At 37.1% G+C, this 17,255-nt stretch overlaps 1 protein-coding gene across 1 annotated transcript in view; it reads left to right on the forward strand.

Moving 5' to 3' along the window:
• Vmn2r81 (vomeronasal 2, receptor 81) overlaps positions 1 to 17,255 on the forward strand; it is a 46,759-nt gene that overhangs the window by 16,049 nt on the left and 13,455 nt on the right. Inside the window, exons 2-5 of the mRNA NM_175936.2 lie at positions 3,365 to 3,656; positions 4,227 to 5,036; positions 6,682 to 6,909; positions 10,775 to 10,898. Of these exons, the coding sequence (NP_787950.1) occupies positions 3,365 to 3,656; positions 4,227 to 5,036; positions 6,682 to 6,909; positions 10,775 to 10,898 (1,454 nt within the window). The remainder of the gene's footprint in view (positions 1 to 3,364; positions 3,657 to 4,226; positions 5,037 to 6,681; positions 6,910 to 10,774; positions 10,899 to 17,255) is intronic.

The following is a 17,255-nucleotide window of genomic DNA, read 5'->3' on the forward strand; positions in this document are numbered from 1 at the left end:
CCTCCCCCCCCCACACTCCCCTACACACCCACTCCCACTTCTTGGCCCTGGCGTTCCCCTGTGCTGAGGCATATAAAGCTTGCATGACCAATAGACCTCTCTTTCCACTAATGGCCAACTAGGCCATCTTCTGATACAAATGCAGCTAGAGATATTAGCTCCAGGGGGTACTGCTTAGTTCATATTGTTGTTCCACCTTTTGGATTGCAGATCCCTTTAGCTCCTTGGTTACTTTCTCTGGCTCCTCCATGGGGGGCCCTGTGATCCATCCAATAGCTAACTGTGAGCATCCACTTCTGTGTTTGCCAGGTCCCGGCATAGTCTCACAAGAGACAGCCATATCTGGGTATGTTCAGCAAAATCTTGCTAGTGTATGCAATGGTGTCAGCATTTGGAAGCTGAATATGGGATAGATCCCCGGATATGGCAGTCTCTAGATGGTCAATTCTTTCTTCTCAGCTCCAAACTTTGTCTCTATAACTCCTTCCATAGGTGTTCTGTTCCAATTCTAAGAAGGGGCAAAGTGTCCACACTTTAGTCTTTGTTCTTCTTGACTTTCATGCATTTAGCAAATTGTATCTTATATCTTGGGTATTCTAAATTTCTGGGCTAATATCCACTTATCAGTGAGTACATATCATGTGAGTTCTTTTGTGATTGGCTTACCTCACTCAGGATGATGCCCACCAGGTCCATCCATTTGTCTAGGAATTTCATAAATTCATTCTTTTTAATAGCTAAGTAGTACTCCATTGTGTAAATGTACCACATTTTCTGTATCCATTCCTCTGTTGAGGGGCATCTGGGTTCTTTCCAGCTTCTGGCTATTATAAATAAGGCTGCTATGAATATAGTGGAGCATGTGTCCTTACCGGTTGGGGCATCTTCTGGATATATGCTCAGGAGAGGTATTGCTGGATCCTCCGGTAGTACTATGTCCAATTTTCTGAGGAACCGCCAGACTGATTTCCAGAATGGTTGTACAAGCTTGCAATCCTACCAACAATGGAGAAGTGTTCCTCTTTCTCCACATCCTTGCCAGCATCTGCTGTCACCTGAATTTTTGATCTTAGCCATTCTGACTGGTGTGAGGTGGAATCTCAGGGTTGTTTTGATTTGCATTTCCCAGATGATTAAGAATGCTGAATGTTTTTTCAAGTGCTTCTCAGCCATTTGGTATTCCTCAGGTGAGAATTCTTTGTTTAGCTCTGAGACCCATTTTTTAATGTGGTTATTTGATTTTCTGGAGTCAACCTACTTGAGTTCTTTATATGTATTGGATATTAGTAACCTATCTGATTTAGGATTGGTAAAGATCCTTTCCCAATCTGTTGGTGGCCTTTTTGTATTATTGACAGTGTCTTTTGCCTTACAGACGCTTTGCAATTTTATGAGGTCCCATTTGTCAATTCTCGATCTTATAGCACAAGCCATTGCTGTTCTGTTCAGCAATTTGTCCCCTGTGCCCATATCTTCCAGGCTTTTCCCCACTTTCTCCTCTATAAGTTTCAGTGTCTCTGGTTTTATGTCAAGTTCCTTGATCCACTTAGATTTGACCTTAGTACAAGGAGATAGGAATGGATCAATTCGCATTCTTCTACATGTTAACCACCAGATGTTCTAGCACTCTTTGTTGCAAATGCTGTCTTTTGTCCACTGGAAATAAATAATAATCTCATTCTGGGATTCTGGGATCCTGAGATCCTTGGTGTCAGAGCTCCTGATAGTGGAGCTTCTTCTGCGTGTTGTGGGACTGGCCGTGGGGATGAGAACCAAGGTCTGCTCAAGGCCCCAGCTCAGACTGATAGGAGCCCATGACACGGATTGGGTGCTGGATTGGTTCCTTAATGGCCTGGTCCTGCTGGTCCCAGTTACTTCCCATGTTGGGACAGATGTTATGTTCTATGCACCTCTGATCCAATGATCCTGGGTGTGTTAGAGCACCTGAGAGTGGATCTTCCACTATGTGTGGAGATTGGTTAAGGAGTTGACACCCAAGGTCTGCATTAGGCACTGCCACAGACTGGATAAAACTTAATAATTTTTAAGAATATTTGAGACTTTACAGTGGATTTATTCTACTCTTTCGTTTTCTTTGTGGTAGGATCATTGTATATCCAGGGATGTCGAGATCCCAAAATATAGCACAAACTGCTTTGGAATTTACAGATATGCCTGCTTCTGCTTCTTTATGATAATATTCTAGCAATGTAGTGGGACGCTTGTATGTGCTAGTGGTATAAACAATGACATAGACAGTTTTTCATATTTTAAAGCTTAGGAGTTTTAGCTGAGCAGATTACCAGACAGATTTCAGCCTTACTAATTCCAAACCTGGCACTATGTCCTGGATATAGACAGCTCTACTTCTCTCCTCATCTTCACATCCAAACAATAATATTGGTGTCCTGCTAGAAAATCTCTCCCCTTTGCTTTCTGCTTTGAAGAATCCCTATATATCCTGGAAGTCTTGCTATCCCACTTTCTGCTTAGCTATTAGTGGTCAGATATATATTACATCCAAAAGACAAGTGAAGAAGGATGTATGTTCACAAAATATTAGACCAGTGATGGGCTATAGAAATAGCAATTCCATGAACTGACAATTAAGATAGAACTTTGCTCCCAACAAGTTTGGCAGTCAACAAAATAATATAGTGAAAAAATGTCACACAACGTACCCCTACATAGAGACTTGCCATCATGCCTATACTTTTCAGTGTTTTATTAAGAACTCTTTCATGGGATAATACACCATGCCAGAGAGCATGATAAGCTTGAGTGGTTCTGACAACCCAGCAGCCATGTTCCCACCTGAGATGGTAGGCGTCTCCCTATACCCTGCTGATTCCTTAACTGACACATGTGCCATATTTCCCACACTGAGAAGGTGCTATGCACCTATTTTCCCAAGATGTACAAACAATAAACAGCTTATACAAAATCAAAATCTTGGCACAGATAGATTGAGAACACTGAGTGAGTTCTTTCACAATAATCTACCACAGGAATTGGTGTCTTTGTGAAGAATCAATGATTTTGCATAATCTTCAATGCCGGAAGAGAAGAATGGATAATTTTGAAGAAATATACTTGAATTTATGGTTGATTTATGTTATATTTCCACATCTGCAAACCAGAGAAACAAGCTCTCTTGGGTCTATAATTAACAAGGTCCCCCTTTCAGGATCTCATTGGCTGTAACTGTCATAGCATACCATTTTAATAGAAAAAATTCATTGGCTGACATAAAAGTACGTGTTCTAAGCAAACACAACCATTCAAAGTATAGAACTAGTGCACTAAAGTTGTATGTATAATTATTATGAGTTCCCCATGTGAATGCTGTGATACTTCTCTGCAGGATGAGTGGACGAAATTACCAACTCGTTTTGGCCATGTTATTTGCCATCAATGAGATCAACTTGAACTCCCATATTTTACCAAACACCTCTCTTGGACTTGAGATTTATAATCTGCCAGCTATTGGAAGGAACATTTTTAGGACTGTATTCTCTTGGCTCACGGGTTTGAGTAGCGTGATCCCTAATTATACATGTAGAAAAGAAAGCAATTCAGCTGCTACACTTACTGGAGTATCATGGAAAACATCTGAAACAATTTGGACCATATTGGATCTTTACAAATTTCCTCAGGTGAGAGCAAGTGATGTGAGTGATGGGCAGCCAGGTTGCTTTTCTCTGAATTGACCTGTTTGCAAAATGAAAGATACAAATTTTTATTAATTAAGTTAAATTATCATCTACAAAGACAAAGACACATTGTTTTTGTCTTTGTTTTTATTTTTGTTTTTACTTTTAAATATAGTATACTTGTTGGTTTTGTATTAACTTGACCCAGGCTGGAGTTTTCACAGAGTAAGTAGCTTCAGTTTAGAAAATGCCTCCATGAGATCCTGCTGCAATGCATTTTCTCAATTAGTGATCAAGAGGGGAGGGCCCATTGTGGGTGGTGCCATCCCTGGGCTGGTAGTCTTTGGTTCTATAAGAAAGCAACCTGAGCAAGCCAGGGAAGCAAGCCAGTAACATCCCTCCATGGCCTTTGCATCACCTCCTGATTCCTGACCTGCTTGAGTTCCAGTACTGACTTCCTTTGGTGATCAACAGCAATGTGGAAAGTTTAATAATTTCATTTTGTCTTTTAAGACTAAGACATTGTGAATGGCAATTCTTGTTCTCCATTTTAACATTTTGTATTTCTTTCAGCTTACTTTTGGGCCTTTTGATCCTGTTCAGATTGATAGAAACCAGTTTCAATCTCTCTACCAGGTGGCCCCCAAAGACACAGCTCTATTGTCTGGTATTGCCTCTTTGATGCTTCATTTCAACTGGAACTGGGTGGGACTCCTCATCCCAGATGACCAGAGAGGTGCTCAGTTTCTATCAGACTTTAGAAAGGAGCTAGACAAAACTAAAATCTGCATAGCTTTTGTGAAAACAGTATTATATCTGGGGGAAACCCTACTTCGTTTGATATCACAAGATCATATCCACATTATAGAATCATCAACAGCAGATGTGATTGTAATTTATGGACCCACTTCTATTCTATTAACTTTAATAGAAAATACATATAGAACGTACAACAAGAAAAAAATTTGGGTTATGAGTACAAAATGGTTTTGCCCAAATTTGGAACTATATAATATGTTAGAATTAACCCATGGGGCTCTGATTTTTTCACCTCATTATAAGGAGATTGTTGGTTTCAAAAAGTTTATGCTAGAAGCCACCCCCATCAAGTACCCAGAAGATATTTTTCTTCATTTATTGTGGTACTGGCATTTCAACTGCTCATTTTTGCATTCTGAATGTAAAATATTTGAAAACTGTCTGCAGAATGCCTCTTTGGAATTGTTGCCAGGAAATATTTTTACAATGACCATGACTGAAGAGAGTTACAATGTGTATAATGCTGTGTATGCAGTGGCCCACAGTCTGCATGAGGAGACACTCAGTCAAATACAATTTCAACCACAGGCAAATATTGATAGGACTCTGTTATTCCCCTGGCAGGTAATGTGAATTCCTTGTATTTTAAACTCCCCAAAATGACATCAGATGCTTTAAAAGCTCTCAAACTATTTATGCTAGATTACTTTTTCCATTCAATAATCTACAAGGTGTAGCATATATTTCAGTGCCTAGATATCACTGTACTTATATGTCCATAAACATGATGAGTGCACCTGTGGAAGATTGCATTTAACAGAATAGTTCTTATTTTGGTAGAGGAAAATATGGATATTTCTCTTTGCAATTTCTCAGAAGGAAAACCCAGGTTTTTAATGATGCACCTAGCCCTTAAGAGGTTTGATGTCTCAGGGTGGGTAACATGCAGAGAAGGCTCCACCATCTCAGAGAAGAAGGTAATGGGCAACAGGGATATGGGTTGTCTGAGGGATAGCCTGGAAAGAAGAGCTGCAATCAGGATGGAATTGGATAACTAAACTTAAAATAATATGGATAATAGAAAAATAATTATCTAGATCCACCTTATCGAGGGGATTTAGGAAGTAAAATGATAATTGTCAGAAGAAAGGTGATTAGAGGGTAAAGAAAATGAAAATATTGATTAGAGAATACATTACTATAGATAAACAAGATTAATTTGTTTTTCTTCATTCTGACCCATAGTTAGTAGTAGTGGGTATTCACAGTTGTCAATTTTACTGCTTCTGGAATTATCTAAAACCCAAAAAGTCCGCCTGTAGGGTCTACTAGAGGTGCCCTGGTACAGTTGGCTTGAGATGTATGTGTCATGAGGTTTTGTCATCTTCAGATCCCAGAGAATGTGTGTGCTTTTTTATTCTTAGGAACCATAAACACTCTCTAAGGTAGTTAAACATACAGGTCAACTGTGCCCCTCTGGATTCCATAGAAGTTATCAAAATATGTAGATCTAGGCTAAAAATTCATGTTAGACTACCCTGTCTAAGTTGCAAACTGCTATTATATTCTACATTGTTAAGTTTATTAAAGTCTGATTTTTTTTTAACTAAACTGTCTGGATACAAAACAAAACAACAAAATCAAGTAGTCATGTTGACTTTACACAAAATGTGTCCAATACTCCTGGATGCCATTAGAATTTTTATGTGCTGTCAATCACTCTATTATCCACCAAACTCAAATTACCTCATGTTAAATATTGAGGCTATGAAATTTTCAGAAAATATAAGGAGATAGCTAGTTTCTAGAGAAGTTGAGAATTGTTTACTATATAGTCCTTGATTATTTTCAGTATTATGTCATAACACTAAAACAATTAAAAAATAATGGAGCAAAGTAGACTCCATTCCCATTATTGTACATATTCTTAGAATTATATCTTATCCCATTAGATTATTGTGATAGAAATGATGAACTTAAAATCTTTTTTTTATAAAAAGAAAAAGTTGAAATTTGTTTTCTGCCTAATCCTTGATTTTTTGTCAGTGCTTGACAAATTATATTCTATACAAAATGACATTTACAAAAAATAATACTTATATTCTCCGAAGCTTTCCTTTGTTCAACCCTATAGGTAGTTAATTAAAACAGCATTAACATGATATATTACATACACGATACATTTATAGCCAGGACATAACTTCGTATTTGTAATTCAGTTATGACTATATAACTGCAATATCATGACAGGATTTCATATATGTTTTAGCTTCACCCTTTTCTGAAGAAGATTCAAGTGAAAAATTCTGTTGGGGACCACGTGGTTCTGGACTGGAAAAGGAAGGCAGATCCAGAGTATGATATTACCAACATTTGGAATTTCCCAACAGGTCTTTCACTATTAGTGAAAGTGGGTACATTTGTTCCCAGTGCTCCCAAAGGGGAACAATTGTCAATGTCTGAATATATGATTAGTTGGCCTATAGGATTTACAGAGGTGAGTGTGTTTCTAATATAAGTAAATATTATATGTTTCTGGATGTAATGACTCTTGGTTGGTATTATTGACCACATCAATACACTAAAAACTATCAATCTTAAGATTTTTACTGATGGCTTATTCGGGTGGATGTGTTTTACATATTTTCCAATTTTCTATTCATTTTATCATTTTAAAAAAGGATACCAATTAGTCCTTTCTGAGGACATTGTAATAAAAGAGATATCAGGATGTTTATATTGACTTCCTGAGTCATCGGGAAATTTATTTTCAAAATAACATAAATTGCAATAACCTGGCAAGAGGAATCTTAGTAGGAATAATATTTCCAAACCTCTTTCATCAAGCAAAACCTGTTAAGTATTGTACTTTAAAAGGGCTTACACATGAGGGACCATTATACTGAGAGTGGATTTATTTCCCTAATTTATGGGAAAAAAAGAGAAAGAAATTAGTATACAACACTCTTTAGAATAGCCAACAGGTCTTTCACTATTAGTGAAATTGGGTACATCTGCTCACAGTGCTGAGGAACAATAGTCTATATCTGAATATAGAATTAATTGGACCAGAGGTAGGTAGGTCTCTATTACAAGTAAATATTGTCTTTCTGAAACTAATGACCCTTGATTGCTATTATGGACCACATCAATACCCAAGCAAATCAAAGGATGTGAATGAAACTAACCTCAACTCCCTGAATAAAGAAACTGAAGATTTCAGACAATAGAAAGATCTTCCTTTCTCATAAATTAGTTGGATTAACCTAGTGACAATAAACTATATTTTTGACTGTTATCAAATTTCCACATACTTAACAAGGTGATATAGAAATACAATGCAATTCCTATCAAAAGTTCCACACAATCATCTACAGTCTTTGAAAGAGCAATCATCAAATTCATATGGAAGAACAACAAGCCAGGATGCAAAAATGAACCTTACCAATAAAATAACCTCTGGAGGAATTACCATCCTTGGTCTCAAGTTGATACAGAGCAATGGTATAAAAACTGCATGATACTGGTATAGAAACAAGGTAGCTAATCAGTGGAATGAAATCCATTCCCAAAAGTACACTTATAGACACTTGACTTTTGACAAAAAAAAATTTTTTTAAACCATACGATGAAAAAAGAAAGAATCTTCAGCAAATGATTCTGGTACAACTGGATATCTGCTTTGTAGAACAATGCAAATAGATCCATATGCATCACTCCTCAAAACACCCAAGTCAAAGTGGGTCAAAGACCTCACCATAATACCAGATACACTGAATATAATTGAAGAGAAATTGGTGAATAGCCTTGAACCCATTGTTGCAGAAGACAATATCCTGGGTGGATCATGGAACAATTAATAGATGGGACCTCGTGAAGCTGGAAAGCTTCCATAAGGCCTAGAACAGTATCAAAAGGACAAACATGGGAGCTGCTAATCGGGAAACAGTCTTCACTAACACTACATCCAACAGTGGTCTAATATTCCAAATAATAAGGTACTCAAGAAGTTAGATTCTAAAACTTAAAAAGTGAATAACCCAATTAAAAATGTGATAAAAGCTACACAGAGAATTTTCAAAGGAGGAGTCTCAAATGTATTAGAAGTGGTTGAAGATATGTCCAACAACCTTACCAATCAGGGAAATGTAAATAAAAATGACCCTGAGAATCAGTCTGACACAAACAAAACACAAGATAAAAACTGAAGAGATAGCTTCTGTTAATGAGGACATAGAGACATGGGAACACTAGTCTATTGCTGTTGAGATTGCAAACTTGTACAAACACAGGAAAGCAATCTGGTACTTGCTCAGAAACCTGGAAATAGTACTACATGAAGACACAGATATACTGCTCCACCATATTAGGACATGTGCTCCACTATGTTTACAGTAGCCTGATTCATTATAGCCAGAAACTAAAAACAACCAGATGTCCCTCAACAAAAAAAAAAAACAAAAAACAAAAAAAAAGGATAAAGAAAATGTGATTCATTCACTCAGTGTTATAATACGCAGCTATAAAATATGCAGCTATAAAAAGACATTAAAATTTCCAAGAACTTGGCTGGAACTAGGAAATGTCATCCTCAATGAGGTTATCCAGACAAAGAGAGGCCAAATCGAGGATACTTGAATCTCACTTAGAAGGGGTATAAAATAGTCATAAGAGCTAGATGGAGGGAGGTAACTTTCTGTGATAGTTAACGTGGTAGAGAATAGTGTTCTCAGTATCTGCTCTTGGAAGAGTCAGAAAAGATGTTTGGATAGTCAGAGGAATGAAAAGTGACCTGTACCTGCCAGGAGTGCAGGAGTTGGGGAAATGTCAAGGAAGAGTCAGAGACATGCCATTAGGAAGACCAACAGTACTTAGTGGATGTGATGATAACTAAGACCAATAGCACTGCAGTTATGAAACTTGAAGAGGACACCTCCAATAGCCAAGCATTTCCAGTAGAGGAGGGATAAGGACAACAATATAGCCACCAAATTTTTGACCCAAAAATAGTCCTAGCTACAAGAAATGCAGAGATGTTGCAGAGACTGAGAGAATGGCCAACCAATAACTGGTCCAACTTTAGAAGCACTGCAGGAGCAAGTATCAATCCCTGACACAAATAATGATACCTTTTATGCTTGCAAAAAAAGAACCTAGCATAACTGCTCTTCCAGAGAAAGCAGCTAACTGAAACAAATGAAGAGACTCACAGCCTAACACTGGAAAGAGTTACAGGACAATTATGGAAATATTGGAGCCCAGAAATGTTTAAGAACTACACAGGAAGACCAAGAGTGATATATACTCGACACTTGGGGAGCCTCACAGATTCAGTCACAAATTAGAGAGTCTACATGGGTTGAACTTAACCTCACCCACCCCCAATATATGTAGCATATGTGCAGCTCAATATCCATGTGAGTTCCCCAAAAGCTGAAGTGCGTGCTGTCCTTTCAGCTGATACCTCTCTGGAGAACTCATTCCACAAATAAGCTGCCTTCTTTGGCCAGAGTAGAAGAAGATGAGTCTAATCCTGGTGAAACTTGGTGTGCTAGGGTGGAAGGATATACAGTGGTTACACACCCTTCCAGCAGAAAAGGGAAGGGGGAACTCTTTGGGGGTGACCCAGGAGGAGCAGCATTTGATATATATAAATGGAATAAAATATTAATTAATGGAAATTAACTAACAATACAAATGGCCTATGAAAAGTTTGGGTAGTGGCAGGTGGTCCTAAGTTGTTTAAGAATCTATGGTGAGAAAGACACTATTAGCATGACAGTAAACAGAAATAGTGCGTGTTCTCCATTTCCATTACTTTCTCAAATTCTGTGCTTCAACTCCAGTCCTTATTTCCACTCATGATGAACCTTTCTGTCCACAATTTGCTATGGTCATGCTGTTTCATGACGATAAGACACTTAGCTTAGACATTCACGCTCGGTTTTCAGGTGGCCTTTGATTTCAAGTCTTTGACAAATAAAGAAAAAAGTGAGTATTTCCCTTTTATACTTAACTGTATTGTTGGAAACATGTAGGCAACAAAATTAATATGAGGATAGAAAAATTTATTTATAACATCACAGTTTGAGGGTGAAGTTCCCTAAGGCAGAGGATTATGACAGTACTAATGTTAGGACACTGGGAAGATTTCATTAAATTCAGGAAAAGGAAAGTGATGGTCGTTGCTAACCAAAGGTCATTTCCACTTTCATTCAATGGCCAATAGAGTAAAACAGCAAAAACCAACATATTTAGATATTAATTTTAATTAATATACTTTCCGTATTATAAGATACATACCTTACTTGTGCACTAATTAAGAACTAAGTGTTTTATATCTTGTATTTAATATTTTTCAGATTCCTCACTCTGTATGCACTGAGAGCTGCAATCCTGGATTCAGGAAAGTTGTCCTGGAGAGCAAGCCTACCTGTTGCTTTGATTGCACTCCTTGCCCAGATAATGAGATTTCCAATGAAACAGGTGAAGGACAAGTTTCTCAGAGGATTTTCCATTCTTTCTACAGTGCTCTCACAAAACTAAGTAAAGGAAAAAAATTAGACAAGGGAACCACATGGCCATTACGTGTTACTTCAGTTTAACAACTGAATCTTTTACCTCTATGTTCTATTAAAATAACACATAGGAATGATTCACCTTTTGAAGTCATTGTAGGCATTGTGCCATCAAGAATTCACTTCCTCACAGCAGAGATGAATGTGCAATTTCAGCATAGAATTTAATCAATAATATTCTGAGTATTAAGTTTTTGGAATCTTGGCCAGGTGGTGGTGGCCAAGCACTTGGGAGGCAGAGGCAGGCAGATTTCTGAGTTTGAGGCCAGCCTGGTCTACAGAGTGAGTACCAGGACAGCCAGAGTGATACACAGAAACCCTGTCTCCAAAAAAAAAAAAATTAACCAAAACAAAACAAAAAACAAAAAAGTAATCTTGAAAGCAAACTTTAATGATACTTCCATTACATTTAAATGTGAATAATTTAGCTTTGCTATAGCAGTTCCATAATTGTCTTATTTCATACAGTGGGCCCAGAAAGCTATTTCGTTGTCCCAGTAGCAATTTCTGTGTTTGATCAGTTTTATGGCATTATAAAGTTTCTAAATTAATTTAATTACAATATTTTATTGCCAGGTTTTCTTCAACCCAGTTAATACATCTTAAACAATAGGTTAGACAAAGAAATTAAGTTATTGTGAACAGGCTGAAAGACAGACAGTCAAAGATGTAATGGATGCAATTAAAAAACTTAATACCTATTTTGTATAGAATTTTATAAATTTATTCATATTTTTAAAGAAATGTAATTATTTTTTATATTTAATATTTCCATATCTACTAATGAAGTTGAAACTATAGTTATGTACCATTTGAAAATATTATTGTAACTGACTCAACAGTGGGGATGTCCTCAAAGTTTAGAATATGTTGTGTTACTCATTAACTCATTAACACCCAAATATCAATAGTGTATGTATGTTCTCATTAGAACTACTGGAAACAAATATAAATGTGTAGAAAGGTCATGTGACATCCTTTAAAATGAGAACTGGTAACATATCCACGTTTTGATGCACTGGTAGATGGGTGAATGTAATGTTGCTGGAGTGAATATGCCAAGATCTACTGAACACTGCACACACCTGTATTCATACATCACGACATGAAGTGAAGAATAATAAGTTCCAGAAAATTTGGGGGAAATTTTAAACTATGTCAAAATAAGAACAACAAGAATGAGTCAGTCACAAGGTGACTGTAATCAGCAAGTGTAGAATAAGCATTGTGCCACTCCAGGTTGAATAGTAAACATAAGTAGAAGGGACTTGCAGTTAATAACATGGATGTGAAAAAGAAAGCTATTTGTTGGTTCTTTCAGGATTTTTCGTGAAATAAATTCCATTTCATATATGTACATTGTATTAAACATATGTCATTTCTGACAGGGGCATGATAATTTTGTTTTTATTATTTATTCTATACCCCAATCCATGCCTCACATCCTTTTCTCATCATCAGAAATTCCCTCTCCTATCCACTTTCTCATTCTCCAATCCGAGGCAGGAGCCGTCACCCTTTGCTGACCTGGCATATTATTTGTCTCCATTACTAGTCAAGTCCTCTTCTACTGAGGCCAGAAAAGGCAGCCAAGTTAGAAAAAACATCTGACAGACAATCAATCACTATATACATAGCTATATTTTCATTTCTTTGATGCTCATCTGCTCCATATGTAGGGAGGGGCAGGTTTTGTCTGAGAGTGTCTACATCTGTTGCATTCAGCAGGAGAGACTATCATTAATAATTTCAGGGATTGGTATTTTCCAATGGGATGAAACTGAAGTGCGACCATTGTCTCTATTGGTTCTATTGGGAATATTGGTTGTCCCTGCCCTCAGTCTCTACCTCAACCCTTATTTCTGCATCTCTTGTAGAAAGGATGAATTTAGAATGAAAAATTGTGTGTGTGAGTTGGTTTCCCTATTTCTTCAAATGGGCTTCCTGGCTACAGGAAGTACACTTTTCAGGGTCCAAAGAACCACTATTATGACTCTGAGCTAAGGTCACCCCCTTTGATTGCTGGGGGCTCCCATATCCCAGATCTTTAACATATTCTCATAATACTTGCCATCCTATACCATTACGGATTTTTAGTCTCTCTCCTGGCATTCTATCCCTCTCCTGTGTTTCTCTGTACACTTGACCAGGAACACTCCAAGTCACCTTCTTGTCCCCTCTGCCACCCAGATTCCTCATTCCGTCTGCCTCCTATAACTATTATATTCTACCTTCTAAGTGAGAATCAAGTACCCTCACTTGAGTGCTGCTTTTAGTTTAGCTTTGGGTCTTTAGTGTGTATTGTGTGTATCCTGTACTTATGGCTAATATCCATGTATAATTGTGAACATACAATGATAATCCTTTGGGGTTACCAATCTCTGGATGATAGTCTCAAGTTCCATCAATTTTCCTACAAAACTCATGATGTCCTTGTTTTTAATGGCTGAATAGTACTCCATTCTGTAGGCATACCAATTATGCTTTATCTATCCATTCTTCAGTTAAGGGATATCTAGGTTGTTTCCTGTTTCTGGTTATTAGGAAGAAAACTGATATGAACATAGTTGAGCCAGTGTCACTGTGCAATAATGTGCCATCTTTGGATTTATGACCATAAATAATAGAGCTGGGTCTTGAGGCAGAAATATTGTCACTTTTCTGATAATCCAGCAAATTGATTTCCAGAGTGTCCTTGCCTAACAGAAAGTTTTTAGTTTCATTACTTACCATTTATGAATTCTTTATCTTAGAACCTGATTTTTTTGTACAGGAATTTTTCTCTAGTACCAAAACATTACAGGCTATTCCTCAGTTTCTCTTCTACTAGATTTATTTTATTTGTCTTTATGTTAAGATCTTTAGTCTACTTCACTTGAAGTTTTCTGTAGGAAGACAGATATAAAAATATTTTCATTCCTCTACATGCAGACATCTCATTAAATCAGCACTAATTGTTTAAGATGCTTTCTTTTTCCCATTCTATGGTTTTGTGTCTGTAGGTATGTGGCAATATTTGAAGATTGATGCCATGGATCAACCTGGTTTTTTTCCTATACTAATATCATGCAAATTTTGTTACTATTACTTGATAATATACATTGAGTTCTGGGATGTGTGAACCACTAAGAGTTTAATTATAGTTTAGGCTTATTATAGCAATGTTGGGTTATTTGTTTGTATCTTTTTCTGTTTTTTTTTCCATATGAAGTTAAGAATTTCTATTTCAAGGTATGTAATGAATTGTATTGGAATTTTTGTGGGAATCACACTAAATATGTAGATTGCTTTTGGTAAGATAGCCATGTATATTATGTTAACCCTACCATTTTAAGAGCATTGGATATCTTTCCATATTCTGATATCTTCCTTAATTTTTTTCTACATTGATTTCAACTTCTTGTTATATAGCTGTTTAAATTGCATGGTTAAAAGTACATGAAGACATTTGTATTATTTTTAAATATTGTAAAGTGTTTTATTTCCCTTATATCTTTCTCAGTTAATTTATGATTTGTATAAAGGAGGACTATGTTTTTTTATTTTTAGTTAATTTTGAATCTAGCCACTTTGCTGAAGGTGTTCTCTGGTAGAATTTTTGGGGTTATTTTTTTTTATTTTATCATCTGTGAATAGAAATCCTTTCACTTCTTTCGTTCCAATATGCATCGACTTAATTTCTTTTAGTTCTCTGATAGCTCAAGCTAGAACTTCAAGTACTGTATTGAATAGATTAACAAGAATGAGTAGCCTTGTCTTGTCCCTGATTTTAGTGGAATTGCCTAAGTTTCTTTCCATGTAATCTGATGTTGGCTATTGGTTTGCTGTATGTTGGTTTTATAGCATTGAGATAGCTGCCTTGTATCCCTGATTGCTCCAAGACTTTTAAAAAGAATTGGTGTCATATTTTGTTATTTATCTGCATCTAATGGGATGTCCATGAGATTTTTTTCATTTTATTTTTATAATGAATTACACAAATGGGTTTTCATGTATTGAACCATGCCTGTACCCCTACTATGCGGCTTATTAATTTATTACTGAAGATGCTTTTGATGTGTACTGGCATTCAGTTTGTGAGGTACTTATTCATCTATTTATTTATTTATTTATTTATTTATTTAGTGTGTGTTCATTTCTTCATCAATATTCATAAGGGAAATAGAACTAAAATTCTCTTCTTTGTTGAGTCTTTGTGTAATTTGGGTATCAGTATGATGGAAGCCACATAGAACGAATTCCACAGTGTTCCTCTGCTTCTATTGGGTGGAGTAATTTTTGGAGTATTGCTATTAGCTCTTCTTTGAAAGTCTGGTAGGATTCTGAAATACAACCATCTGACTCTGGGCATCTTTGGTCAAGAGATATTTGATGACTGCATCTCGTTTATCAGGGTTTTAGGGCTATTTATATAGGTTTCCTGATTTTAATTTAACCTTTGTAAGTGTAATACTAGTTTAGAAAACCATCCTATTTTTAGGATTTTCCAGTTTTGTAGATTACGGGCTTTGAAGAAAGACCCGGTGCTTTATTTGAACTTTTTTTTAATTAATTTTTTTATTATATATTTTCCTCAATTACGTTTCCAATGCTATCCCAAAAGTCCCCCATACCCTCCCCCCCCCACTTCCCTACCCACTCATTCCCATTTTTTTGGCACTGGTGTTCCCCTGTACTGGGGCATACACAGTTTGCGTGTCCAATGGGTGTCTCTTTCCAGTGATGGCCGACTAGGCCATCTTTTGATACATATGCAGCTAGAGTCAAGAGCTACGGGGTACTGGTTAGTTCATAATGTTGTTCCAACTATAGGGTTGCAGATCCCTTTAGCTCCTTGGGTACTTTCTCTAGCTCCTCCATTGGGAGCCCTGTGATCCATCCAATAGCTGACTGTGAGCATCCATTTCTGTGTTTGCTAGGCCCCGGCATAGTCTCACAAGAGACAGCTACATCTGGGTCCTTTCAACAAAATCTTGCTAGTGTATGCAATGGTGTCAGCGTTTGGAAGCTGATTATGTGGTGGATCCCTGGAAATGGCAGTCTCTACATGGTCCATCCTTCCGTCTCAGCTCCAAACTTTGTCTCTATAACTCCTTCCATGGATGAAAACACCCATTCTAAGGAGGGGCATAGTGTCCACACATCAGTCTTCATTCTTCTTGAGTTTCATGTGTTTAGCAAATTATATCTTATATCTTGGGTATCAGAGGTTTAGGGCTAATATCCACTTATCAGTAAGCACATATTATGTGAGTTCTTTTGTGAATGTGTTACCTCACTCAGGATGATGGCCTCCAGGTCGATCCATTTGCCTAGGAATTTCATAAATTCATTCTTTTTAATAGCTGAGTAGTACTCCATTGTGTAAATGTACCACATTTTCTGTATCCATTCCTCTGTTGAGGGGCATCTGGGTTCTTTACAGATTCTGGCTATTATAAATAAAGCTGCTACGAACATAGTGGAGCATGTGTCCTTCTTACTGGTTGGACTTCTTCTGGATATATGCCCAGGAGAGGTATTGCTGGATCCTCCGGTAGTACTATGTCCAATTTTCTGAGGAACCGCCAGACTGATTTCCAGAGTGGTTTTACAAGCCTGCAATCCCACCAACAATGGAGGAGTGTTCCTCTTTCTCCACATCCTCGCCAGCATCTGCTGTCACCTGAATTTTTGATCTTAGCCATTCTGACTGGTGTGAGGTGGAATCTCAGGGTTGTTTTGATTTGCATTTCCCTGACGATTAAGGATGTTGAACATTTTTTCAGGTGCTTCTCTGCCATTCGGTATTCCTCAGGTGAGAATTCTTTGTTCAGTTCTGAGCCCCATTTTTTAATGGGGTTATTTTATTTTCTGAAGTACACCTTCTTGAGTTCTTTATATATGTTGGATATTAGTCCCCTATTTGATGTAGGATAGGTAAAGATACTTTCCCAATCTGTTGGTGGTCTTCTTGTCTTATTGACAGTGTCTTTTACCTTGCAGAAGCTTTGGAGTTTCATGAGGTCCCATTTGTCAATTCTCGATCTTACAGCACAAGCCATTGCTATTCTATTCAGGGATTTTTTCCCCTGTGCCCATATCTTCAAGGTTTTTCCCCACTTTCTCCTCTATAAGTTTCAGTGTCTCTGGTTTTATGTGAAGTTCCTTGATCCACTTAGATTGGACCTTAGTACAAGGAGATAGTTATGGATCGATTTGCATTCTTCTACATGATATCAACCAGTTATGCCAGCACCAATTGTTGAAAATGCTGTCTTTCTTC

This window comes from Mus musculus, chromosome 10 (assembly GCF_000001635.26).
Source record: "Mus musculus strain C57BL/6J chromosome 10, GRCm38.p6 C57BL/6J".
Classification (NCBI taxonomy): Eukaryota; Metazoa; Chordata; class Mammalia; order Rodentia; family Muridae; genus Mus; species Mus musculus.